This window comes from Sinocyclocheilus anshuiensis, unplaced genomic scaffold, assembly GCF_001515605.1.
Source record: "Sinocyclocheilus anshuiensis isolate Anshui unplaced genomic scaffold, SAMN03320099.WGS_v1.1 scaffold207, whole genome shotgun sequence".
Lineage (NCBI taxonomy): Eukaryota > Metazoa > Chordata > Actinopteri > Cypriniformes > Cyprinidae > Sinocyclocheilus > Sinocyclocheilus anshuiensis.
The window spans coordinates 3,163,045-3,189,882 of NW_015551045.1; the positions used below are offsets into that span (position 1 = coordinate 3,163,045).

Genomic DNA, 26,838 nt, shown 5'->3' on the forward strand with positions numbered 1-26,838 from the left:
ACGAGTAAAACCTTACTTATAATAGGCTAATAAATTAGCCTATATCAAGGAAAGCTGAAGGAGCCTAACGAAATACAGACACGTTTTCTCTCCACTTGATGGAATATTTTTTATCCTTCTTGCAGGGATAGTTCATCCAGAATATGAATATATAATATAATATAATCAATTATTATTTTATTATGTAATAATCTTATATTACTAGACCTCAATTCGCCTTTGAAACCATTTGTCATTGTTTACTTTTCTCCCACCTCTCAGATGTAGGTGTTACAGGTGTTGCTCTTTCTTGCTTTTCCACCGGTCTCTCTGATAGACAGTTCTACATCTCAATGCATACTTTTCAGTTGCCTACTGTCTCTCTGAAGCAAGGTGTTCCTCAAGGATCTGTTCTTGGACCGTTACAGTTTTTATCTATACACAACCCCTAGATCAGTTTATACATCAACCTGTTTCAACTACCACTGTTATGCAGATAACATTCAAATTTGCACTGCCTGTAAACCTGTCATCTTTCACTCACCCTCATGTTTTTAGAAACCCCGATGACTTACTTTCATTTGTAAATGAATGAATGAATGATGCATTTATATAGCGCTTTATTGTGTATTGATGTACACCCAAAGCGCTTTACAATCGTATGGGGGGTCAACCACCACCAGTGTGCAGCATCTACTTGGATGATGCGACGGCAGCCACAGGACAACGGCGCCAGTGCACTCACCACACACCAGCTACAGGTGGAGAGGAGAGAGAGTCATAGAGCCAAACAAGTGGATGGGGATTATTAGGAGGCCATGATTGACAAGGACCAGTGGTGGCAATTTGGTCATGACACTGGGGATACACCCCTACTCTTTACGAGGAGTGCCATGGAATTTTTAATGACCACAGAGAGTCAGGACCTCAGTTTAACGTCTCATCCGAAGGACGGTGCTTTTTACAGTATAGTGTCACCGTCACTATACTGTGCATTAGGACCCACACAGACCACAGGGTGAGCACCCCCTGCTGGCCTCACTAACACCTCTTCCAGCAGCAACCTAGTTTTCCCAAGAGGTCCAGTAGCCCCTCACTGCTGAACACAAGATCCAGGGGGCGTGGTTGGATCCACATCTAGGGGGTGGAGATTGGTAAGTTAAGGGGTGGAGATGGGTGGGTTTAGGGATCAGGGGGTGGAGACGGGTAGGTTTAGGTATATGTAAGGTGGGAGGACCCTGGATCTTGTGTTCTGCAGTGAGGACCATCTCAAGAGGTCTCCCATCCAGGTACTGACCAGGCTCAACCCTGCTTTAGCTTTAGTGGGCAACCAGTCTTGGGCTGCAGGGTGATATGACTGTGGTACAACACACCACATGGCTGTGGTTAAGCACAACATAATATATTTTACATCTAAAATGAAAATGAACATCAAATTCAAATTGACTAGAATGGAACTAGAACTGGAACTAGGCTGGAATTCAAAAGACATTTTTAATTCCATTCTGAAATATGTGCAACTCTTAAATTAAAACAATAAATGAAAATAAAATGAAAAAAGACCTAAAGAAAAACAAACAGTTATAGAAAGTTGTACACGTACGTGTTAACATTCTGGCTAAAAACATCTTAAACTAGCCTAAAATATAGTAGTCAACATTTGAAGTGGATCAAAAATGTTCATCAAAGTTATCCTAAGACAAGAACACATTTTGGTTTTAGGTTTTAGGACAACTTTGATGAAAGGTTTTTATCCACTTCAAATGTTGACTACTGTAGATTTATGGTCCTAGAAGATGGTCTCCCAGCCTTGTCATGCCAGCCTCGTTATAGAAGGGATTTGACCAGACTGTGACATCCTTTCTAAACTAGCTAGAAACCTGTTTAAACCAGCTAGGACCTTGCTTAAGACTGAGATGATTTAATCTTATTCGCTTCTCATTCTTCGTCACAATTGATGATAAGCTTTGGTTTTTAACATAATGAATCATGAATTAAACACTTATTCACTTCATATTTATCATCATTATTGATGACAAGCTTTGGTATTTAACATACTGAATCATGAATTAAAACACGCAGCACACATTGGTTCCTTAAGTAGCTATCTGCATAAACGCTGACTGTTATTAGAGAAGACCATTCCTTTACGTTAGACGTGTTTGGGCGTTTTACAAGTACATTCCTAATAGATTCATGATACATTGATTCAAAACGACCCCTTGTGGTAAATGTAGTAACGACACTTCAGTCCAATATTTTGTCTAATGTTTTTTTTCATTGTAATTTTATTGTTGATAAAATGGGGTTTTCAAGGATTGATATTCTTATATTACTAGACCAACTGTATTCTGTTTTCTAATATTACTAGACCTCAGTTCGTCTTTGAAACCATTTGTCTTATTTACTTCTCTCTCGCCTCTCGGATGTAGATGTCACAGGTGTTGCTCTTTCTTGGTTTTCCACCTGTCTCTCTGATAGACAGTTCTACATCTCAGTGCATACTTTTCAGTTGCCTACTGTCTCTCTGAAGCAAGGAGTTCCTCAAGGATCTGTTCTCAGGCCACTAATATTTGTATCTATATACTACCCCATTGACGCTGTTCAACTACCACTGTTATGCAGATAACATTCAAATTTGCACTCCCTGTAAATCTGCCCTATCCACTCAAACTGATTCAGTTTCTGCTTGCATAAATGAAATAAAAATATATCTTTTTAATGAAGGCAGCATAGATGTATTCTATGATGCCTATGATTTCCCACAATCTTGTGCATTCCCACAATTCTGTGACAGTTGAGCTAAAAATAAAAAAGGCATTTTAAAGTTGGGGTTGGTGGTCAGTTTGTGTGTAAATGTTGGTTTTTGACAAATTTTCCCCCCAAATTTTTCAATTTGTTTTTCACTTTAAGCAGTAATTTCTACCAGCAAATTAGTATTGAAGTAATTAAATATTCATTTAGTTATCACCAAAGCTCTCTCTAATTTATTGTAGATATTTAATGTGTTTGTAATAAATGTCAAACCAGAATGTAACATATTTATTTATTTACTTACTTCAATTTGGTGCAATTTTAACATGAAAGCTGTAGCTATATTTTCAAAGCTCTTTGTAACAAAAAGCCCAAACTGATCACATCTCTTATGCTTTCATTAAAGTTATGTATATTTCAATCCACATAATCCTTAGTTTAATTTCAAAACAAACAAACAAAAAAATCGTTGTAATATGTAGGCTAATGAGAACAGTTCAGTACTTTTAACAATCCATTAATTAAACAGCAAACAAGCAAGCCAGTACAGTGTAAACTGTGGGAGTTCAGTTTCTTCAACAGTAAATATGACCAGCATTGAGTTTACTGGCATTGGCTCCTCTTGGGTGGGGAGAATACTGTGTTATTGTTTTTTTTTCTTTCTTTCTTCTTGTAGATTCATTGAAACCACAAATCTGCCCCTACTTTTGAGCTGGGAAAGTCTGGGGGGAGAGAGTTGCCCACTGCACTGCTGAGCCTTCTTGATTTTGTTGGTTTTAGCCTATACTGTCAATGACTACCACTGATGCATATATGCTAAAGAAAAGACATATATGCTAAATCTAAAAAGTCTGTCAAGAGTCTTGACCAGATTTGACCAGATAAACATTTTATTATTAAATCTGTTTCCGAATCACTTGATGCCTTTCAGTTTTACTACAGTCAGTCATTCTTCTCTAATGACAAAAAAATAAAATGTAAGTTAAAACAACATTTTCTGAGACTTCTTTTATGAAACAGCTTATATTTGTATACACTGTCATTTCCAAATAATGTTTAAACACACTGAAGATTAGACAGGCTGTCAATTCATAGGGATCAGCTGTTTACTCACAAAAGTCAGTATACCGAAGTATTTTTCTTGGCTTCTTTTTTCTTCCCAGAATAGTGGGAGGAAAACAGTATGTGAGAAGAGCAGTATGTCAGAATTCACAAATATACCCGTAATTACTACTTTTTAGATTTAGATTGACTCTCTCTACTTTATTACCGCGTGAGGTCACAATAGAGGATAATGAGCACATGAAGAATGTAGTATGTCTGGATTATATTACATACATTCATACTATATAGAACATATTTTTTAATGGTTGTGAAATTTAGTTTAAAAATAAAAAATATATATATTTTAAAATGTATTTATTAAATACTTAATTTTAAATGTAGAAATAAGTTCCTAATTAGAGAATGCATGTGCAATTTGACGTCTGTATAAATGGATACATTTTTTATTTTTGTTTGCATACATTTGCATATACTTTTTTGTGATGCAGTATTGCACTTAGTATTACAATTAGTATTACACTATAGAAATCCAATCTGTAAATCTGCTTTGAAACTATTTGTATTGTGAAATACGTTATCTAAATAACCCTGACTTGAAATCTGTCCAGGCAACATAAAAGACAATACGCAAATAAACAAAAAAAGGCCCCGCCTGCAAGTTAGGATGACGGGTGGGGATGAACATTGCGTTGATTTCCTGTACGCCATACTCACAAACTTTGCTCTGACTTCCTGTATGCCACCCTCCCTCTTTTAGATAGCAAGGAACTTTATGATTCACCAAAATGTTTATGCAAATAGAAGCCTTTTTGGGGACAGTTAAGGTTAATTTTTTTTGGCAGAATGATGACATCATTGCAGAACCCACAGAAGGTCAAATAAGTACAGAATGATGAGATACAGGATGATGTAATGGTCTCACACACGACATATACATTTGACAGCAGATATAATTGTTTCTCAGGCTTTTCTTTACCTTCGGTATGAGACAATATCGAAAGTGCTTTTCATCATCAAACGCATTATATAACAAAATTGTTTTAATTATGGGTTCTTTCTTTGTTCTGTTGTCTCAATGAACAGTTAGAAGAAAATAAAAAATAAGTAAAAAAAACTATGAAATAGTAATTAATTTCATACCATGAATTATATATTTATTTGTATTTATTTCATGTGATACAATTCTTGTCTTCATTTGATAACATTATCATATAAAAATAGTTTATTGTATTTAAAAAGATAATGTCTTTCATTTCAATTAGTTTGTTTATTCATAATTATTTTTGTACATGTATTTTTTATTTATTTAATGACATGCAATTCTTGTCTTCTTTTGATAAAATGATCATATGAAAATAGTTTATTGTATTTAAAAAGAGAATCTTTCATTTCAATTGGTTTGTTTATTCATAATTAGCCTATTTTTGTACATTTATTTTTTGTTTATTTAATATGATACAATTCTTGTCCGCTTTTGACAAAATGATCATGTATGAAAATAGTTTATTGTATTTAAAAAGAGAATGTCTTTCAATTTAACTCCTTTATTTATGCATAGAATTATTTTTGTACATACATTTTTTGTTTATTTAATATGATACAATTCTTGTCTTCTTTCGATAAAACAGTTACATGAAAAGAGTTTATTGTATTTAAAATGAGAATGTCTTTCATTTCAGTTAGTTTGTTTCATAATTATTTTTGTACATTTATTTTTTAGTTATTTAATGCTACAATTCGTGTCTTCTTTCAATAAAATTATCATATGAAAATAGTTGATTTAAAAACAGAATGTCTTTCAGTCTGGTTATGATCATTTACCGAAAGAAGACAAGAATTGTATCATATTACATAAAAAATAAATGAACAAAAATAATTATGACATTCCCTTTTTAATGAACTATTTTCATATGACAATTTACCGAAAGAAGACAAGAATTGTATCATATTAAATCAAAAAATAATTGAACAAAAATAATTATGAATATGAAAATAGTTCATTTAAAAGGGAATGTCTTTCATTTTAATGAGTTTGTTTCTTCATCCAAATAAATAAATACGTACATATAAAAACAAAACAAATACTCTTCACTCATCGACCTCCAGATGTAATAAATTAGGATTTGGAGTTTTTAGAATAGCAATATTTTAAGAATAGCAATATAATAAACCTTGCAAGAGGTATCTCAGCATGGACCCTGGGTCCATTCATCTTAGACGTTTGCAAGAGTCCCTGTCCAAGGTATTGCCTGTGATGCTTATTGAAAGTGTTGCTATCAAAAGGGACTGTCCCTTGTAAGGTGACTAACACACACACAATTCCCAGCCAGGTGAAGGGAGAGGCCCAGGGGAAATTTAGAGAGGGCCGATGTACTCTGGCCACGCTCTCATGAGACCAACAGACAAGCACAAAACTCTGCCATGTGCAGACACAGCACGCTGTCAAGCTCTTCTGCAACCAAGGAAGTCGCTTTTTCCGTATTCTTAGAATTCGGGGTAGACTACAGCAGAGGAAGGATGTGGAGCAATAGACCGTTTGCATGAGACGTCAAGTGAGGAGTTCAGTGGAAATCGGTACGGTGGTAAAAAGGTAGGCTTCTGAGCCAACAAATGTCTTTGTTACAAGCAGTCAGAGCTCAGAGATGTGCAGCGCTGCAGGAACAAGACGTCGCAACACTGGATGGCTCACTGAGATGAAGTAAGTCATTTCTAGATGGACTTAAAAGACCTGATCTACTATCCTCAGAAAATGAACTACTAAATACAAATTTAGGGGCTCGTCATCAAATTGCTGTTTTCCCTTTTTGAGAGCGCTATTGATTACAGCTGCACAAACTACCTGATCTTTGTTAGCTTCCTACAGAACCACTGCTAGTTTATGCACAAAGAAAAGAGTTTTCCTGAACAAGCATCATATAAGCAATGTTTCCTCTGCATTAACTCTCCATGTCACAAATATTGTGGCAGACACTTTTTAAGCATGGATGCTTTTGGGAAACAACCTAATATGCATGCATAATAAGGACATGGTATTTATTCCCCCTAACAGACACCATCAGTTTCACTTTTTCTGAACAGCTCTTTCAAAGAGAGAGAGAGAAACAGAGAACAGCCACAGAAGAATATGTGAGGCTTGAATAGCTGTAAAGGTGGATTAGTATTAGCGGGCCTGTGAATTATTTACTAATACATTCGTTGCATGATTAAAGGATGTTTTGTGGACTACACGAATATGTGCTGGATATGATCAAGGATCACACTGATGTTATTTGCTTACTCAGTACTCAGTGTAGAGTCTGTCTGATATCAAAATACAGCTACATCTGATTACTGGGTCAGTGAAGATTTCACACGCTTCTCTCCAAAGTTCTTCAAGAAAACTCGTAACTATATTATGAATTTCTATTTCTTTCTTTCTTTTTATTTCAACATGAATAAAGTGACCAGGGCTGCTTTTGTAAAGTTATTATGCTTTATATTCAGTGATGTAGTACGCAGTTCATGTAACAAAATAAAAGTTTGTCATTTCTATAGACTCAAATGTTGATTCTAAATTTCACACTCACAATTTCAAGGAACCCTTTTCATGTTTTAGAAGCATACTCATTTCTCTTTTGCAAGCTACATTTAATAAAAAAGTCAACTTAGTTAAATCAAACGTGCAAATGAAGAAATCATTTTATTGAGAATACAAGAATATTGTTTTGTTAAAGTAATAGTTGATGGAAGATATCGTAATTGAAAAAAAAAAAAAAATTAATAACAGCAAGTGTTTCATCCCCTCATCGTGTGACTGATATGGCCTCTCTGAAAAAAAAAAAAAAACTGATCATAAAAGGGTCAAAGATGAAGCGCCCCATTTTTTCTATACACAGAAAGCATATTAAATGCAAGTACCGTGTCTACTTTAAAGTTTCAAGTGATTTGTGTGAAAATAAAATGTCAAAATATGGGTGAAATAGCTAATCGTCATTCAGTGTAACTGATATATTTGTGTAAAAATGAAACAACATACTCATTCTGACCTGTACCTATTAAAATATATACGAAAAAAGTGATCATACTAAATTTTATTATATTTTAAATGATTAAAAACCACTTGCTTACTGGTAAAACCTAGACAGTTGTAAAGATTGACAAAGATTTAAAATGACAATGAATTCGTTTGTAGGGGCTGCGCTGTGATCCAGAGACTTTTAATGTCTTCTAATGAGTTTTTGCCATAGTCTGCAAATCATGGTAAAAATGTGTGATAGTCATTATGTTAGCACAGGAAAAATAAAATGAAACAGGACACATTCTCATTTATGGGGATTTTTAAAAAATATATATTTTTAAAGCTTTTATTGCTTCGATGCTTGAAAACTCCTTTTGGTGTTTGACTTTGTGATTAAATCGTTGAACCCCAAAAATATGGTTACATTATTATAGACATGGTGAATGTATCTGTTTTTTATTTGTTGAACATCAATTAAATTGTTACCCTTAAATTGGTTTAGACGTTTTTTTTTGCTAGTTCGGGGAACAGACACAGTCTCTATATAGTATGATAGATAGAGGCTGAATGAATGAATGAATGAATGAATGTGTGTATTTAAATCTGGGTATCTAAAATATAAACATCTGGGCATCTAAATTACATGTTTAACCAAAAGCGGCCCACTTTACCTAAATGCATTGATGTAGTTTATGAGCAGCAGTTAGAGAATTGCTTTAGGGAGTATTTATCATCTTCATTATCACCTGGCTATGTAAATAAATAAATACAATTTTCCCCGCATGAAAAATTTAGTTTGGCAAATATAATACAGGGTTACACTTTATTTTAAGGTGTCCTTGTTACAGTGTAATTATACATTTTAAGTAATATATGGTTAGGATTAGGTTTAGGGTTACTTGCATAATTATGCATAATTTATTGTTATTATAATTGCAAGTACATGTAACATGTGACACAAGGACACCTTAAAATAAAGTGCTGCCTAATAAAATGAATGTTCAACTTGTTAGATTAAATCAGTTTGGCCTAAACCAACTAAATCGTGTTGACCCAACTAAACAGATTTATTTTGAATGAACTAAATTAAACTGTGTGTAAAAACTTTCTTCAATTAAATGAAGTAAGGGTAATGAATTCATTTTTTTTTCTGTGCTAGTCACTCTTTCAGAACCATATCTCATGCATTCATTGCAGTTAGAGATATATTCAGTCCATATTATAATTGTTTCAAAGCACAAGATCTTTGTAATATGTAGAACAGTTGGTTTAATCACCATGCAAAACAAAACAGTGTGATATTCTTTTTACACTCTAAAAAATGCTGGGTTAAATATGGACAAACCCAGCGATTGGGTTGTTTTCAACCAACAGTTGGGTTAAATGTTTAACCCAACCTTCTGGGCAGTAACCCAATTGCTGGGTTGTATTTAACCCAGAATTTTATAGCGTGTCATTTATGCAAGATACATGTTTCAAATCAGTCATGTTGCACACCATGCAGTTCTATGGGATCTACAATTAGGTCCATATATATTTGGACAAAGGCACAATTTTTGTTATTTTAGCTGTTGACTAAAACATATTCAAGTTACAGTTATATAATGAATATGGACTGAAAGTGCACACTCTGAGCTTTAATTTGAGGGTGTTCTCATCACAACTGGAGGAAAGGTTAAGGAGTTACAGCTCTTTAATATGTACCTCCCCCCTTTTTCAAAGGACCATAAGTAATTGGACAGTTGACTCAAAAGCCATTTCATGGACAGATGCGGACCATTCCCTTCACAACATCCAGCCAAGAGAAGAACACTCTTCAGGAGGTAGACGTGTCACTGTCAAAGTTTACAATCAAGAGAAGACTTCACCAGAGCAAATACAGAGGCTTCACCACAAGGTGCAAACAAGGCCAGACTAGACTTTGCCAAAAAACATCTAAAAAAGCCAGACCACTTCTGGAAAAGCATTCTTTGGACGGCTAAAATTAAGATCAACCTGTACACTCTAAAAAATGCTGGGTTAAATACAACCCAGTGCTGGGGAAAATAGGGACAAACCCAGCAATTGGGTTGTTTTGACCCAGCGGTTGGGTTACTACCCAGAAGGTTGGGTTAAACATTTAACCCAACTGTTGGTTGAAAACAACCCAATCGCTGGGTTTGTCCATATTTAACCCAGCATTTTTTAGAGTGTAAAAAGAATCTGGGTCAAAACAGCCCAATTGCTGGGTTTGTCCCTATTTTACCCAGCACTGGGTTGTATTTAACCCAGCATTTTTTAGAGTGTACCAGAATGACGGGAAGAAAAAAGTATGGAGAAGGCTTGGAACAGCTCATGATCCAAAGCATACAACATCATCTGTGAAACATGGTGGAGCGGTGTGATGGTGTGAGCATGCACTGGTGGTCACATGTCACTGGTGTTTAGTGATGACGTGACAGAAGACAGAAGCAGTCGGATGAATTCTGAAGTGTATAGAGATATACTCTCTGCCCAGATTCAGTCAAATGCAGCAAAGTTGATTGGACGGCGCTTCATAGTATAAATGGACGATGACCCAAACCATGCAGCAAAAGCAACCCAGGAGTTTCTGTAGGTAAAAAAGTGGATTATTCTGCAATGGCCGAGTCAATCTCCTGATTTAAACCCAACTGAGCATGCACTTTACTCGCTGAAGACAAAACTAAAGGCAGAAAGACCCAAACACAAACACACAACAACTGAAGTCAGCTGCAGTAAAGGCATGGCAAAGCATCACAAAGGAGGAAACCCAGTCTCTGCTGATGTCCAAGAGGTCCAGACTTAAGGCAGTCATTGCCTGCAAAGGATTCTTAACAAAATATTAAAAATGAACATTTTATTTATGATTATATTTATTTGAAACCCTGAAAATGGGGGGACTGTGTATAAAAACGGTTGTAATTCCTAAGCATTTTATGTTATATTTTTGTTAAACCCCTTGAATTAAAGCTGAATAAAGTCTGCACTTCAATTTCATCTTGATTGTTTTATTTTAATTCTATTCTGGTGGCATACAGAGCCATAATTATAAAAATTGTGCCAGTGTCCAAATATATATGGACCTAAATGTATATCTAGAAATGTACAGATTTACCAAATAATTGATTAAACTTTCATAGACAAGCATTAAACTGAATGAGAAGAGAGCTAAATTAAAAGTTTGATAGCAATGGCATTTACATTTACAAAGGCAGTTACTGCGAATGAAAAGTTTGCATAGATGATTTGTGTCATTGAGATTAGTACTAAGAGTTTTGAAAACGTACAACTTGCCTGTGAAAACTGCACCAATAAAAAATAGATAAATAAATAAAAAATAAATAACAGAGACAATACATCTGGTCCTATAGTGAATCCTCATATTTTTGCACAGCATAGCAGTTTCTACCAACAAATCATTGCAAATAAGAAATGTTATGCATTTATAACATGACAATTTGCCCACATGACAGTTATGAAAAAGGATATTTAGTTTGGAAAGTTGAATGTTTTTTTTTATTAGCCTATTTTTGGCAACATTTGTGCGTTGACTCAAAACCTTAGAAAAACGTGATCCTGCTATTCCAATTAGATAAAACAAATAAATCAATGAATGAAATAATATATAGCCTAACTTTCTGACATTTCAAGACCATAGAAAAGTAGTGCCCTAAACTGAATATTGTCTGTTGCAAAACTTTTCAATATATAGCTCACTCCAAAATAAACTTTTAACGGCGCAGACCGATCGGTGTATGACATCAAAGTACCGCGAGAGCATGCGGCTCCTTATGCCTTCGAATCACTCTCGCGGTACTTTGATGTCAAACGCCGATCGCCGCTTCAAGCCGAACACGCCTACTGTCACGTGACGCAGAGAGGATGAGCACGAAAATTATCGTCCGGATAGAAATCACGCAGGAAAATGTCCGAGAAGGGTAAGCACCATGCTTTTCACGTTCTATCACTTAATACACATTTAAATAAGACTGCATGTTACCAAATGTCTCTGTTTGACGTTACAACAAGCCTACTCGTCACGAAAGGACCTTCAGAGTTGCTGAATTACGATTACACACGTATAAACACGTCCTTCAGTAGGCTATGCAGTACAATTCACATTAAAATACATATTTTAACCGCGTATAGAAGCAGTTTAAACGATTATTTTAATTATATAGCATTTAAAACGTTGTGACACGAATATTCACACACTAGCAAAGCACAGAAAGACACATGCCAAACCAATGAATGTAATGTAATGTAGTGTAGTCATGTAAACCCACACACCCCTCGTCCTTCATATGTGATTATATAAGAGAAACCTTGGATGTGTCTACTAGAACAGCAACAATAATGTGCTCCTGAAAGCCTGTTGGAATTGTCCTGTCAAAGACAGAGACACATTTGCTTGAGTTGACACCCAAATCGCTCAGTATGCAAACAAAATCTACAAAACCATTTTTGAAGGTCCACCCTAAGAAGAAGAGTTCAGGCTTTGCATTATTAGCAGGGCATAGACACCGTGTGAGTGTGCCAAGTCATATTCATGAGTCATGCCATGTCAAACTCATCTCTCTTTACTTCAGATGCGTGTGAAAGCGATACTGTGCTCTGTCTGCTGGCTGCAGTAGTGGGCTATTTCTGTGTCTGGCTTATGTCTGGAATCCAGCAAGCTTTCGTCATTAGCCAGGGTTATCACGTAAAGATGCTGAGTGCTCACAGTGATAGTTCTCTCTGGGAGCTCCTGTATCCCCCACCTGGATGGAGTGCCAACAGTGGCATCGCATTTAATCTGCTTGTTTTTCTAACTGCTTTTCTCCTTGACCTTGTGCTGTATCCGCCAGTGTTTCTACCCACAACAGACTTAATGCTTACTTTAAACTTGCTTCTATGCCTTCAGGGGGGTATTCCAAAAAGCAGGTTATGTGACATACCCAGGTATGTTTGAGGATAAGCGAGCGGATAACCTCAGCTTTCGGTTCCAAAATCGGAGGTAACTTTCAGGGTATGGCAACTTGCTCTCCGAAGATAACCTGCTCCGGAGCAGGTTATGTTCCAGGGTTAGTTGACTTCAGCGCACGTTTGATCTACTGACGAGCCTTCAGTGGGCGTGACAGAAAGCGCACAACATTATATAATATTACAATATGTAATATAGCCTATTATATATATATATAATAATAAATTAAACATTAATTTATCATAGTGTTTTATCATTTATACAGATAACTGTTATATATACCAATAAAATAAATAACCATATTAGAATAATATATCACCTTATTTATTACTTATATCAGCGCTTCATCATTAACATATCATACAAAAAAAAAAAAAAAAATTTTATTAATTTATTTATTACATTTTATATTATCATCTCAAACATGGATCGGCATTTTCTATAATGTCTAAATTCTAAATCAAAATACATATCTGATGTGACTTAATATATAATTAGCATCAAACAAACAATATAATTCATATTCTCAAGGATTAAGGATTAAACGAAAAAAAAAAATGATTGCACAACCATCAATTAGGTGGCGATATGCACTAAGCATGTAACAAAAGAAGAAGAAAGAAACAGCATGGTATGCTTTTTCTTAGCATCCGTTTCCATAGTGATTCGTCGCTCTGTTGAGAATGTCTTGAGTCTTAACCAGGAACATACTCTGAGTTGAATGAACTTACTCCCGCACGCGTTTTTGGAACTACATACCTCGAGTAAGCAAGGTTTGGGGTTAATCAACCGAAAGTTCAGGGTTTAGCTGACGGTAAGTTAACCGTGCTTTCTGGAATACACCCCAGGTATGACTCAATGACACACATGCAATATGAAAACTTGAATTTGTTTTTAATTTCTGTTTTAAAATTGTGATATTTTTATTTAGGCATAAAGTTCTAAAATGGAGCATAATGAAGAAAAAAAGTCATTAAAATAAACTAACAAATTAAATTATTTTTATAATTTTGTAATAAAAAAGTAATAAATAAATAATAATATAATTTATAAAAATAAATAAATACAAATACAATAAATAAATAAATAATATTTATTTAAAGAACATTTGTGCTCAAAATCAAAGAGAGGCAAGAAGAAATTGAGCTTTTCTTTATTGTGGTCTCATTTGTCACCCTTTTGTAGCCTTATCTGGAATACTGAAACGTGTGGTTTGTAAGTAAGTCAGGATTAATTTAAATATATTATAAAAAAATGAATATTACTGTGTTCTGACAGACACCGAAACCTTTGATGTGATAGAACTGGCAGAGCATGTCAAGAAACAACGGTGGTGGAACAAAATGTTTGGCAAAAATAACTCTGGACCCGCTGCTGAGAAGTACTCCGTTGCAACACAGTTGGCCATTGGAGGAGTGAGCGGATGGTAGGTCATTATGAATATTGATGCATATCAAAACACTGAGTAGAGTATAAGTAAACAGCTTGCTCTTGTGTTTCTATTAGGTGTGCAGGGTACTTGTTTCAGAAAGTTGGGAAGCTGGCAGCATCGGCTGTAGGCGGCGGCTTCTTTTTGCTCCAGGTAAACTGTAAAAGCCAAGTGCTTATCATGATTGTCATGTTGAGAGTGTATATTACTTATGATTGTAAGCAATCTCCGATGCACTTTCAGATTGCTCATCACACAGGCTACATTAAAGTAGACTGGAAAAGAGTTGAGCAAGATGTGAACAAGGCAAAGAAGCAGCTGAAGCTGAATTCAAACAAGCCTCCTAAAGAAGTGAGAACTAAATTTAATGAGGTGAGAAAATACTGTTGGAATTTGTATTTGCAGTTTTTTTTCATGTGCTTCAAAACACTCATTGTAAACCACTATCACGATATATCATGGTATTGTAGTTGATATCAAATTGTGTATTCATGGTATTGAGAAAGAGAATGCAAACGAATGCAGAATATAGTATGCACTTCTTTTGTCCCCTCGACTGCCAGTCAGACTCTCAACAAGCACCACACACACACACACACACGCACACACACACGCACTGAAGAAAATGTCAGAGAGGCTGATGCGAGGCAAATTTAGATACCCCCCAAAATACACAGATATTCATTTGAACTTTGTGTCTTGATATCAGTTCTTAAATCCCAAGTCTAATTTTTTAGACTTTGCCTTTTTACCCGAGTAAAGCTTCCAGTAATCCAATCCAATAATTGTAAAAAGCATTGGTGCTTCTGATAAGAAACTCTGTTACATGTACCTCAGAAAAGTTGTCCAATGTTTATAGTTGGTTAATTAGCTAAAACACTAAAGAGGAGCTTATTTACTTAAACTGTTAATTATTTATTTACTTATGTCTTCAGTCATGATAAGTTTCTGAAGAATACTTTGTGTGCAGTTAGGCTGTACTGTGTGAATATACTGTTTATACACATGTATAATAAGTAGCAGTTAAATATAAGTATAAAATGCATATAATAAGTTTGGGGTATTATATTCATAATTGTCATTTTAGTATTACATTAATGCACCAAACAGTAGGGTTCCCTGTATAGTTTACAGCATTAGTTGATTTTTTTTTTCCACTAAGAAATGTTTATATGCAACTGAAGTATTTACAAATGAATCAAATCAAATCAGATCCATTTGTGTGATACCATACACCGTGAGCTGGTTACCCTAAAAATCTCATACTGTTAAAACCCTAAACTAAGGAAAAACATTCAGGTCATATTAAACCTTTTTTTCTTTTTGCCCCCACGACTGCATCAATGCGAATTTGGGTGAAATGTTGTTAATTGGCATGACAACAACATCAGAATGGTCCACAAATTAGTCATCTTTTTCTCTAAGCAAAATACTATTTCTTTCTTTCTTTGTTCTCTTGATTTTGGGGAGAATATGAGGTTTGACTAGATAGACCCAGACATTATTTGCCAAACATTTCATCTGATATTTGTAAAGCTGCAGTCACACTAGACTTTGTGCACATGAGAAGTCACACTTTTAAAAACACAAGTTAACATATAATACACCCAACATGTAAAAATATGCATTATATTGCGCTTTGGTCACGTCTTTACATCATATGAATTTGCTGGTCAGAGTTCATCACCATGCATTTTGATTTTGAATAGAAATATTCATATGAAGATGAAAAAAACAACACTTGGTCCAGTTTTTGATGCATTTTGGAGCACAGTGAAATTTGCACGAACTTCGCACGAGTTTCCGGTCTTCACATGTGTATGAATGGACGTCACTGGATTGAAGAGTATGTCGTTGATTTAAAGCAGGGACCGTGCCCTTGTGTTGAATTCATTGAAATGTTTTCTCTCCACGTAGGTGCAAGTGTTTGTCAAGAAGAACATTGTTCTCACTGGAGGTTTCGCTGGTGGATTTCTGCTTGGTCTGGCTTCATAGGATCTCTTATCGTCATCAAACATCAGATTACAGCTTTTGTGTGATATTGCAGCTTGTATTTAACTTAGATCAACATTAGATTGTTAGGATGTGATTGTGCATTGCTTTAGTTTGTACTTAAAGCCCCTGTTACATTTTTCTTTATTTGAACACTTTGCTGTATTATTTTGGTACAAACTATTTTTTGACACAGGACTTGATAAGTCAACTTGTTTAAACATGTAAATAGTTAAAACATTTGAAATGGGCCCTTATCTAAACATGGTGACTAAGTGCATTTAATTGTTCAAACTCGATGTTCAGACTTTTTGTAATGAATCTGGACATTACTTCAAAGACCAAGGGGTCAATAAAAGTTGTAATTTTAAATAATAATGACAGAAATCTTCAAAGTAAATAGACAATCAGGTTTTAAACAATTCTGGTTTGCCTTTTCGTCTTTGTTGTATTGATATTCACGAAACACATTTCATCTATTTTCCTAAATTACAGCTAATGCTCAGCACTTCATGATATAATATTCCACCTATATTAAAGCAGCACTATGTAACGTTAGGCGCTCTAGCGGTTAATAAACAGAACTGCACACATCCCGCGGAAGAACATTCCAACCGGAGCTACTTCTCTAAGTTTATGTCTATGGCGATTCACGCAGGTATGTGTTACTCCGCAGCGGCGACCAGCCTACAATAGTCCAAATATAAGTACTTATTATAAGTGTACCGTAGTGATTCGGAAGAAGACAAAAACGCGGTTTGGAAGATGAATTCATGATGTACTCGCTCATTATATATACATTTAGCAAATTTTGAACACAGAAAAAGTTACATAGTGCTGCTTTAAGTCCAGTTAGTATTCCAGATGTTGAATTCATAATATTCTCACTGAACTGTGTGAATAAATAGTGAGAGCCAGAGACAGTTTGATGATTTAATGAAAGTTTGATTGTAAGAATGAAGAGACAAGTGGAGGATGACTGTAATCAGTCCATACAATGATATAGTCTTTGAAGAATATGTATTCCATATGTCCATGAAAGTCTCCTCTGATCTCTTGCAGCAAATATACATGCGTTCTGCTTCGCTTTCTATTAAAGGATTGTCTTTGCGTCTGTAGATTTGTGTTCCTTGGCGAATCCAGAGCAGCAGACAGTTTTCTTCGTCACAACACTTCCTCGTGGCTTGAATCACATCCTCACAAAGGCTTTCAATGTATTTGTTGGCTGTTAAAAATACAAAAGTCATAAAATGGTCAAACTGCTTCTAGCCTGTAGTCTTCATGCAAAACAAGGTTAAACTAACATTGAGATCATAAAGCTACCTTGTAAACATCTCTGTATGGCACATGCCTGTTTTTGACAAGGATCTTTCTGTGGCATCTTATTTTAAGATACGTAGCCTACATCCAAGCTGCAGCTTCGAGGAAAAATTAATTCCAGTTAAATCTGTCACTTTTTTGCAAACACATGAACAGCGACGTCACCGGCGTGCAGCTGACTGTGCAACTCCAAATTTCTTTATTGTCAGCGAAATAAACAGCACAACATATCACAACTGCATGACGTTTCACATTCAGTACAGTGGCTCTGTGTTGCTCTCTAGTGCAGGAGATGCGCTACAGCATCATTAACACATAACAGTGTTAACAGCATTCTTTAATGAACATAAAAGTTATCGGTCATAATAATAACAACAACGATAAACTGTAAGAATAGCCTACACAAATAAAGAGGAAAAGACAAAAAGAAAGTAAATGAGGGTATACATGTACACGGGCGGATTTAGTGAATTGGGGGCCCCAGGCAAAATATAGTAATGGGGCCCTATACATCTGCACACATTTTCCTAGATCAGCCTTGAGGTTCCTTTTCTGTTGTGATGCTTGCTGCTGCACAATGGTGCCCCATAATTGTGTCCCAATGTTTCTACATTTTTCATGTACATGTTATAATGGCTTTCTTTCATGTTGTAGACCACAAAATAGCAACTGATTTACAGTTGAGATACAGGTTTTCACAAAAACAAAATAAATTATAAAATGATAAACCTCACAACTGAGCGTTTAAACCAGGGGTGAGTCAGACGTATAAATTATTATATTAATTTAAAACGGGGTTATGTGGGTGGATTTTCGCATTGAACAAAAACTACAGACTGGATTATTGAAAATGAACATTCATTCTCTGCCAGTAGGAGGCGCTTTTGGAACGTCAGAAATATAGAATGAGAAAAGTGTGAAAAAATATAGCCTATATTGACAAGGAAAATCCACTGATGAGTTACCAGCGTAAGCCTGTGTGCAAAGGCTGTCTAATTCTAAACTTTAAAATACATTTATTTTTAGTTAGTAAAAAAATAATGAAAAGGCAATTATACATTTACACACCTAAGGATTATATCAACCAAAAAAGTAATTGCGTATGTGTCCTCTACATGGTTCCTTCTCATAAATGAGTAAGCGGCAATTAAAACAATTATAAACATATAATACACACTGTTTCTCAATATTTAATTACAGCTTCAGATGCATAATATTTTCATCTCCTTCAAGCAGGATGCACAAAAAGCATGTTCAACTCAGACGGTTGTCGTGGTAATAAACACCGTAAACAGCAACCGTTCACGTGTCAGCGCTTAATGCACATCCAGGATGATCGCCTATTGAGAGAGAGAAAAAAGCAAACAAACAAACAAATAAAACAACTTCTGTACCAGTGTTGCCTACATAAGATTCAGGAAGATGAAGGAAGATGAGTTTTATGTAATATTTATACGTTACGTTAAGTGTAGCCTGTAATTTTAAAGTATTTCACTCCAAATCAATTCCTAATTTACAGTGTTTTTTTCAATTGCTAACAAGCATTTACTAATACTCAAAGTACTTTTTCTAAACTCTTAACACAGCAACACACCTACATCACACAATTAGCCAAATAGTTAATTTTCTGGCCAAAACCGCATTTAGTTAAATAAATACAAAATCTGAATACCTTTTTCTGCATATACATATACACAGCAAACCCCATTCAAAATCTAGTAATTCGGTCAAAACATTACCACTAGTTTCTATCCAACAGAAACATATAGTCAATCATAGCTCAGTCAAAATACTAACAGCTGATGGCTTTACAAAAACTGCATTACTTGTCATGTTTCAGTTCTACCTGCATATAATAGACAATATAAAAATCTTTTGTGTGTGCGGGTTTTTTGTTGTTGTAATTTAGCCCTCAGTTTACCTTCAGCTGAAACCCATTTTACATTTTTAAGTGTTGATTGTGTTCATTCTTAGCCACATACTATCTAAAAGTGAATGAGTCATTACTTTATAGAATGTACAATAGAAATAAATAGGGTCCCCTATAAAGCTGATGCCAGTGATCAACAACAATTCCAACATGCATGACCTTTGGTTACTATGCAAACTTGTTTCTGTCACAGAATAAAAAAGCAAAAATGGTAATTGTGACCTTTTTATCTCACAATTCATACTTCTGTTCTTGGAATTTTGAGTTTAGTCATTTTGAGTCAGAATTGTGAGATTAAAAAGTCACAATTAGCCTTTACTCTTTATATTCCATGGCAGAAAAAAGCTTTCATAGGTTCCACATGTGTAAGGGGAAAAACATACAAACAAACAATCCTAAAAATGCACAGTCCAGCACACATTCTTCCTCCGCTCCCCTACTTCTTCTGATCCAACTATTCCTCTCCCTCTGCCAGACATTATTATTTTTTCTCTCTTTTTGATTCTTTGTGTTGTTCTGCATCCACAAAACCAATCCAAAGAGGTCATTTTTACGTTTATGTTGATGTAATGGAAAGAGCTTCAACACCTGACCATTCCTCCAACTGAGACTGGAATCAGCTTTTCTGACTATTTCAGTGATCTGTTACTTAAAAATGCTTATCAGCTGTTACAATATTTTATATAGAGTGATTTTTTCCCCCCAATACTTTTAAGCTGATGTTGTTGCAGAAATAAAAGTTTTATACTACCGTATATTTAAGGTTTGGAACATTAGGACTTAATTTCTGACATGCTGTGTTTAAGCATTTGTAAATAAGACTAAAAAGATCCATGATTTTGGTTTTGGGTAAGCTTGCATGAAAAGAAAATTGACTGCATATTGTGTGAAAACAACACGGATTTTTTAAAGGTTATGGTCACAACAGACAGATGTTGTGCTAATTGTGTTTAGAAAATGTGACGAGATTGGACAAAGGGATGTTAGCAATTAAAAAAAAAAACTGTAAATTCTCAAAATGGTTATTCCATTAGTCTTTACTAGTCTTTATCTAAAATCGCAGACTACATGAGTCAAAGGTGATCCAGTGACCTTCAGTAACAGTTGATTCTGGAAGCCTGGACAAAAATATTTCAAACCTAAGAGACTTTGGGCATGTGATGTCATTGCTGTTTTCATGTTTATTAATGTTTGTTCATATAATGCAAGGTTTCCCAAACATATTTGTCAGTCAAACCCCTTTGACATGAAATATTTATTTGAAATTCTGTAATTAAAATTTTGAAAGTCGCTTTGGATAAAAAAAGCATCTGCTAAATGACTAAATGTAAATATTTAAGGAAGTTAACAGTTTAATAATTTAACCACACATTCACACATTTACAGTTCGATGTCGAACATAGCAGCACTATGTAACTTTTTCTGTGTTCAAAATTTGCTAAATGTATATATAATGAGCGAGTACATCATGAATTCATCTTCCAAACCGCGTTTTTGTCTTCTTCCGAATCACTACGGTACACTTATAATAAGTACTTATATTTGGACTATTGTAGGCTGGTCGCCGCTGCGGAGTAACACATACCTGCGTGAATCGCCAGAGACATAAACTTAGAGAAGTAGCTCCGGTTGGAATGTTCTTCCGCGGGATGTGTGCAGTTCTGTTTATTAACCGCTAGAGCGCCAAAAGTTACATAGTGCTGCTTTAATGGCAGTGTTGCCAAGTCCGCGGTTTTCCCGCGGAATTGGGCTACTTTAACACTGTTGCCGCGGGGTTGAAGCGACCCCAATAACATGATATTTAGCCCCTAAAATGCGAATTTTACCAGGGGAACCCTGCCAAAAATCCATGTATGTTATTTCCCAGAACGCAACTTTATTGGGGGACCCCCCTCGAAACACTTTTGGGCTAGTATTGAGTAGCAAATGGGCAGGTTTTGTTGTGAAAACCTGGCAACCCTGCTTAATTGTCACATTGATATACAGATGAAGTTCAAGTGTTTAAATTTATTTGACATGTTTATGATATAATTAATTATTCGTTTTTTATTAACTCACACTGCAGTTCTTAGCCTACATTAAGCCCAGTTTTGGAAACCCTGGTTTAATGCATTTTATGATGTTTATACATAAAAATCGTTCTCTTTGCTTTTTATATCAACATGGTATGTTTAATAGTAAAACTAAAACAGTTAACTAAAACGCAATCTAAAAAGTAGTCAGAATACTTTACCTAAAACGAGTAACCTGGATTATATTACAAACTACAGTTTTCAATTACAATGATCAACTACAATTTGTACTCAACTACAATCTACCCATCTCTGTCTGTATTGTAAAAAGTTCTGTACACTGGCCTTCTTGGTATGTCAGAATGGAATAGTTATTTGAAAGACCTATCTGTAACTGGATTTGAATGTGAAGTTATTGTGATATGTTACTAGTGAATTAAGAATTGCACTTTTTACTAGCCGAAATTCAAATTTTGATATGAAGAATTTGATATCTGTGAGTGATTCCATTTTTGATATCAAGAATTTGTGTTTTTTGCTGGTGATATCAAGAATTACCATTATGTAACTAGTCAATGTTCCATTCCTGAAATCAAGAATGATCATTTTAACTGTTCAAGTCGACTTGCCATATACAACAAAACATACCACGGCCCCCCCCCGTTTCCTGTCGGAAGGAATTGAATGTAGCGCATGCGCTTTGTTGATGTGGAAGTGCTTTACAGTGATAAACAAGCGAACAAATCAGAGAAAACGCATACTGTTAGATTGCACTTCATATAATGGCAGTGAGCGCTGTACATTTAGAGTCAGACGCATTTCTAGTCTGTATGAATCACGCTCTGAGCACGGAGAAAGAGGAAGTAATGGGGCTCTGCATCGGCGAGGTTTGAATTTCTTGTGTTTGTGATGTGTGGTTTTGTATAACTGCGCGTGGACGACAACAGCTGTGCTTATGAAACTCTGTAAATGACCAACAGGTGGACACAAACCGCATCGTGCACATTCATTCTGTCATAATTCTGCGTCGATCAGACAAGAGAAAAGACAGAGTGGAGATTTCACCAGAGCAGCTGTCAGCAGCGTCCACCGAAGCGGAGATATCCTTTGACATACTCTCTCTTACAAATAATATATGCATTTTAATATATGCAAAACCTTTTTACGGTTATTTATGGGCCTGTTTTTATTATCTCGTGTTTCTTCATTCTGCAACACAAACCTTGTCGTAAAAACCTGGTTCTATAGCAGTAGCCTGCTTTTGGACAGGTACCACGGTAATACCACGGTATTTCTTAGGCTGAAGAACCATGTAACTACAGTGATCTTTCAGCACCATGGCATGCATCAAACACTCCCACTGATTTGTTTTGAAATGTATAATGTTCTGGGTAACCGTTTCAATAATAGCTTCCAATACTAAACATTGCTATAATATTTAATACTTTTTCAGCAGAAATTTAATTTTGAAACGTAGCAAGGAGATCGGTAAAATAATCCATAGAAAACATATCCGTGTAAAATTACGGTTGAACCCCTGATGTCACATGGATTATTTTACCGATGTCCTTGTTACGTTTCTGGACCTTGATCGTGGTAGTTACCTTGCTGTCTATGGGAGGGTCAGAGAGCCCTCAGAAGTCATCAAAAATATCTTAATTTGTGTTCCGAAGATGAACGAAGGTCTTACGGGTTTAGAACGACACGAGGGTGAGTAATTAATGACAGAATTTTCATTTCTGGGTGAAATACCCCTTTAACTGGGGAAGTCGTGGCCTAATGGTTAGAGAGTCGGACTTGTAACCCAAAGGTTGTGGTTTCGAGTCTCGTACCGGCAGGGATTGTAGGTGGGGGGAGTGAATTGTGTTCACGGTGTGTGTGTGTTCACTGCTGTGTGTGTGCGCGCGCTTTGGATGGGACAAATGCAGAGCACTAATTCCAAGTATGGGTCAACATACTTGGCCACATGTCCTTTCACTTTCAAATCACAGATTCTAGTTTTTATTGCATTTTACGAAATGTCCCAACTTTTCTGGAAATGGGGTTGTACAGTACGCATAAAAATCTAACATTCAAAATGTGATTTATTCTAGCAAATAAGGAAAGTTTTCGGATTTCCAAACAAACAAACAAACAAAAAAGAGCCGTGAGTAAACAGTATTCTGTCTACTATTTCTAGTTCAGTTCACCAGTCAAGAAAATTTGTAACATTATCAAATTATTCAGTAAAATCTATTCATTGGAACATTCTCAGATCGCGCTGAATAATAAAGACCATGAAGTTTTGCATAAACTTGGGTGCCGCTGTTATTAAAGCAAAAGTTCAGATTGTTTTTACACGTGATACACCTCTGTAAACGTGAATGAATAAAAAGGAGGACATACTAAATACATTCTAATACCTTCCAAAATACATGTTTCAATTAAACACTTCACTCGAAATGCTCATAATATAATAAAGATGTAACGTGAAAAAGTTTTAAATGAGAAAAATGCACTAGTTGACTAGTGGTTTCAGACATTTGGACCCCATTATGTTCATATATCAGTGGACTTCATGTACTGATTCATAAAGCTTTAATATAATGATTCTTAAAGAAATCTATCATAAAGTGTAATCCTGATGTTATTTTAGCCCATTTTCTTAATATGAGGCACAGGTTGGCTGAGATGACGGGACGTCCCATGAGGGTTGTGGGCTGGTACCACTCTCATCCACACATCACTGTGTGGCCATCACATGTTGGTTAGTTGGATTTTTTAATGAATGCATGGAATTATACATTATTATCTTCCCTTTATTTGAATAAAATTCCAATTATTCTCGCATTATACAGATGTTAGGACTCAAGCAATGTATCAGATGATGGATCAGGGTTTTGTTGGACTCATCTTCTCATGCTTTATAGAAGATAAAAACACAAAGGTATATTAAGCTCATCAACTTGAAGAGTTATTATTTTATTGTCACGTTTTTACCATGCCGTTTCTTTCTATTTCTCTTGTAGACTGGTAGAGTCCTGTACACCTGTTTCCAGTCAGTACAAGCCCAGAAAGGCTCAGAGTAAATAATCTGCTTTTTATTTGAATGAATAACTGAAAGCTTTACATTTTTAGATTTGCAACTCAGATCCATGCATCATACATAATCTAAAACATGATAGTTCCATAAACAAAAAGATACATTTATGTGTGTCCACAGCTGACTGGTAGTGTATGTTTTGTTAATCTGATCTCTCAGTATTTGATGAGAAATAGTTTTTGTGCAGTGCTTTTGCTCATAAAAATGGAAATTGCATTCCTTTCTTATGACAAGGTATGAGCGGATTGAGATCCCCATCCATGTAGTCCCACATGAAGCCATCGGGAAAGTATGTCTGGAGTCTGCCGTGGAACTACCCAGAATCCTCTGTCAAGAAGAACAGGATACATACAGAAGGATTCACAGGTATTCCTTGTGGATTATGTTTCAGATTGTTTAACTTAGTGAATGGGTTACTCAGGACCTCATGCAATATTTTTTTTTGCACCAATATTTCAGTTTAACTCATCTGGATCCAATCACAAAGATACATAATGGATCAGGTAATTATGAAATCTACTTTGTATTTCCTGAAGGAATTAGTAGTGGTTTTGGGTCAATAAAATCAGAGCTGTTTTCTCATTTGCACACAAATTAATGTGTTACAGCATCTTTTCAGTGTGAAGCAGCTGTAGATTGTTAAATAAGATCAATCAAACACATTCCGTGTGCAAACGGCATAGAAGATAAATTATTCAATTAATAATGCAAAAAGATTCGTTTTTAAATAAATGATAATTTGTCAATTAAAGGGGTCATATGATGTTGCTAAAAAGAACATTATTTTGTGTATTTGGTGTAATGAAATGTTTATGCGGGTTAAGGTTCAAAAAACACATTATTTTCCACATACTGTACATTAATGTTTCTCCTCTATGCCCCGCCTTTGTGAAACGCGTCGATTTTTACAAAGCTCATCGGTCTGAAAAAGCGAGGTGTGCTGTGATTGGCCAGCTATCCAGTGCGTTGTGATTGGCTGAATACCTCAAGCGTGTGACGAAAAAGTTACACCCCTGCCATACTGTGATGCTGTGTCAGGCCGGAGCGACGAGACAAAAACATTAAAACCCATTACAAACGAGGCATTTGTGGCATCCAGTGGGGACATAATTACTGATTATAATGACTTATACTGTTTTTTATACCGTCTACTGCGTATCGCGCCGCATAAACATAAAACCATGTCTGCATTTGTGATCGGAGAAATGACAAACAACAAGCCCCACTCTACACTGCCCAAAAAACTCGCTTTAAATATAAAAAATATAAAATATAAAATCTCTTTAAATATAAAAAACGTACTTACAGACTGTGAGTCAGAACCGCCAGACTGTCCTTGCAAAGTTGGAACTGCCCCACTTTATAGAACAGCCTTTGTGCACAGAAGCATTGTAGGCTACTGGTTCAGTCCTCGTCCTCCGTAAAATGTGCTGCACACATCTGAATATTTGGGTTAAACTGTTCTGGAACAGTGTTGTAAATACAACTTAACCACTGATTTCTAGTCGTGTCCTCTTTTGGAAGACCAAACAAAGTAGTTTCGCTTTCACAACGAAACACACAGCGTCTCCACAACATGACGGCGGCTGCGGCAACAGCGAGAATAAAAGTTTCGCTGCCTTTCTTTGCGTGAACATTTGGGCGGTATTATGCAAATCTTCCCACATAGTGAGGTAGATATGTGGGGGCGTGTTAGAACGAGCCGTTTTAGGTAGGCGTGGTTAACTCTGAACTTTTATAAAGAATATCTCTTTGGATTTGAGACTTTAGTCTTTGCAACTTTACAGATCTTCTTTATGCACCAAGAGCTTGTAACACTCCAAAGAGAAAGGAAAAATTTAAATCGCATCATATGACCCCTTTAATATATTATTTCTATGTTTTTTTCTGTATAGTGTGGGACTAACCTTGTTTATTTCACAAATGTGAAGTGTGTAACATTTAGAACCATTTTTACAGTTGTGCTTTTGTAATTTGCATGTATGTGTGCTTCTCAGTGTTCACTAAAAACCTGTGCAGTCAGATGTCGGCCATTAGCGGCCCGCTGCTGCAGTGGCTGGAAGATCGACTGGAACAGAACAAACAAAGTATCATCAAACTCCAGAAAGAGAAAGAGCAACTGACACAAGAACTGGCTTCATTATAAGGAGAATAGTTCTTCCATTTTTTTAAAATTTTAATTCTTAAGTTTTTGCACTGAAAGCACTGTTTTTTCTGCCCTACTGCCACATTTTGATCAGGAATTACTGGGAGGGCAAAGACAGGATGTCTGTAATTTAACATTTTGTCACCTCAGCACATTCTCAGTGCTTATA

The 26,838-nt window shown here is 35.7% G+C and overlaps 2 protein-coding genes across 2 annotated transcripts; both read left to right on the forward strand.

The window, feature by feature from the left end:
• Positions 1-11,632: 11,632 nt before the first annotated feature.
• Positions 11,633-16,579, forward strand: LOC107661711 (FUN14 domain-containing protein 2-like). The gene is made up of 5 exons (XM_016451453.1): positions 11,633-11,733; positions 14,037-14,184; positions 14,265-14,340; positions 14,431-14,559; positions 16,105-16,579. Exons 1-5 carry the CDS (start codon positions 11,721-11,723, stop codon positions 16,180-16,182), a joined length of 444 nt encoding a protein of 147 aa, XP_016306939.1. The 5' UTR covers positions 11,633-11,720; the 3' UTR covers positions 16,183-16,579.
• A 5,542-nt stretch (positions 16,580-22,121) lies between these two features.
• Positions 22,122-26,821, forward strand: LOC107661795 (lys-63-specific deubiquitinase BRCC36). The gene is made up of 8 exons (XM_016451562.1): positions 22,122-22,328; positions 22,422-22,541; positions 24,100-24,187; positions 24,279-24,367; positions 24,450-24,505; positions 24,758-24,889; positions 24,983-25,026; positions 26,521-26,821. The coding sequence occupies exons 1-8, from the start codon at positions 22,224-22,226 to the stop codon at positions 26,667-26,669; spliced, it is 783 nt and encodes a 260-aa protein (XP_016307048.1). The 5' UTR covers positions 22,122-22,223; the 3' UTR covers positions 26,670-26,821.
• Positions 26,822-26,838: the final 17 nt, after the last annotated feature.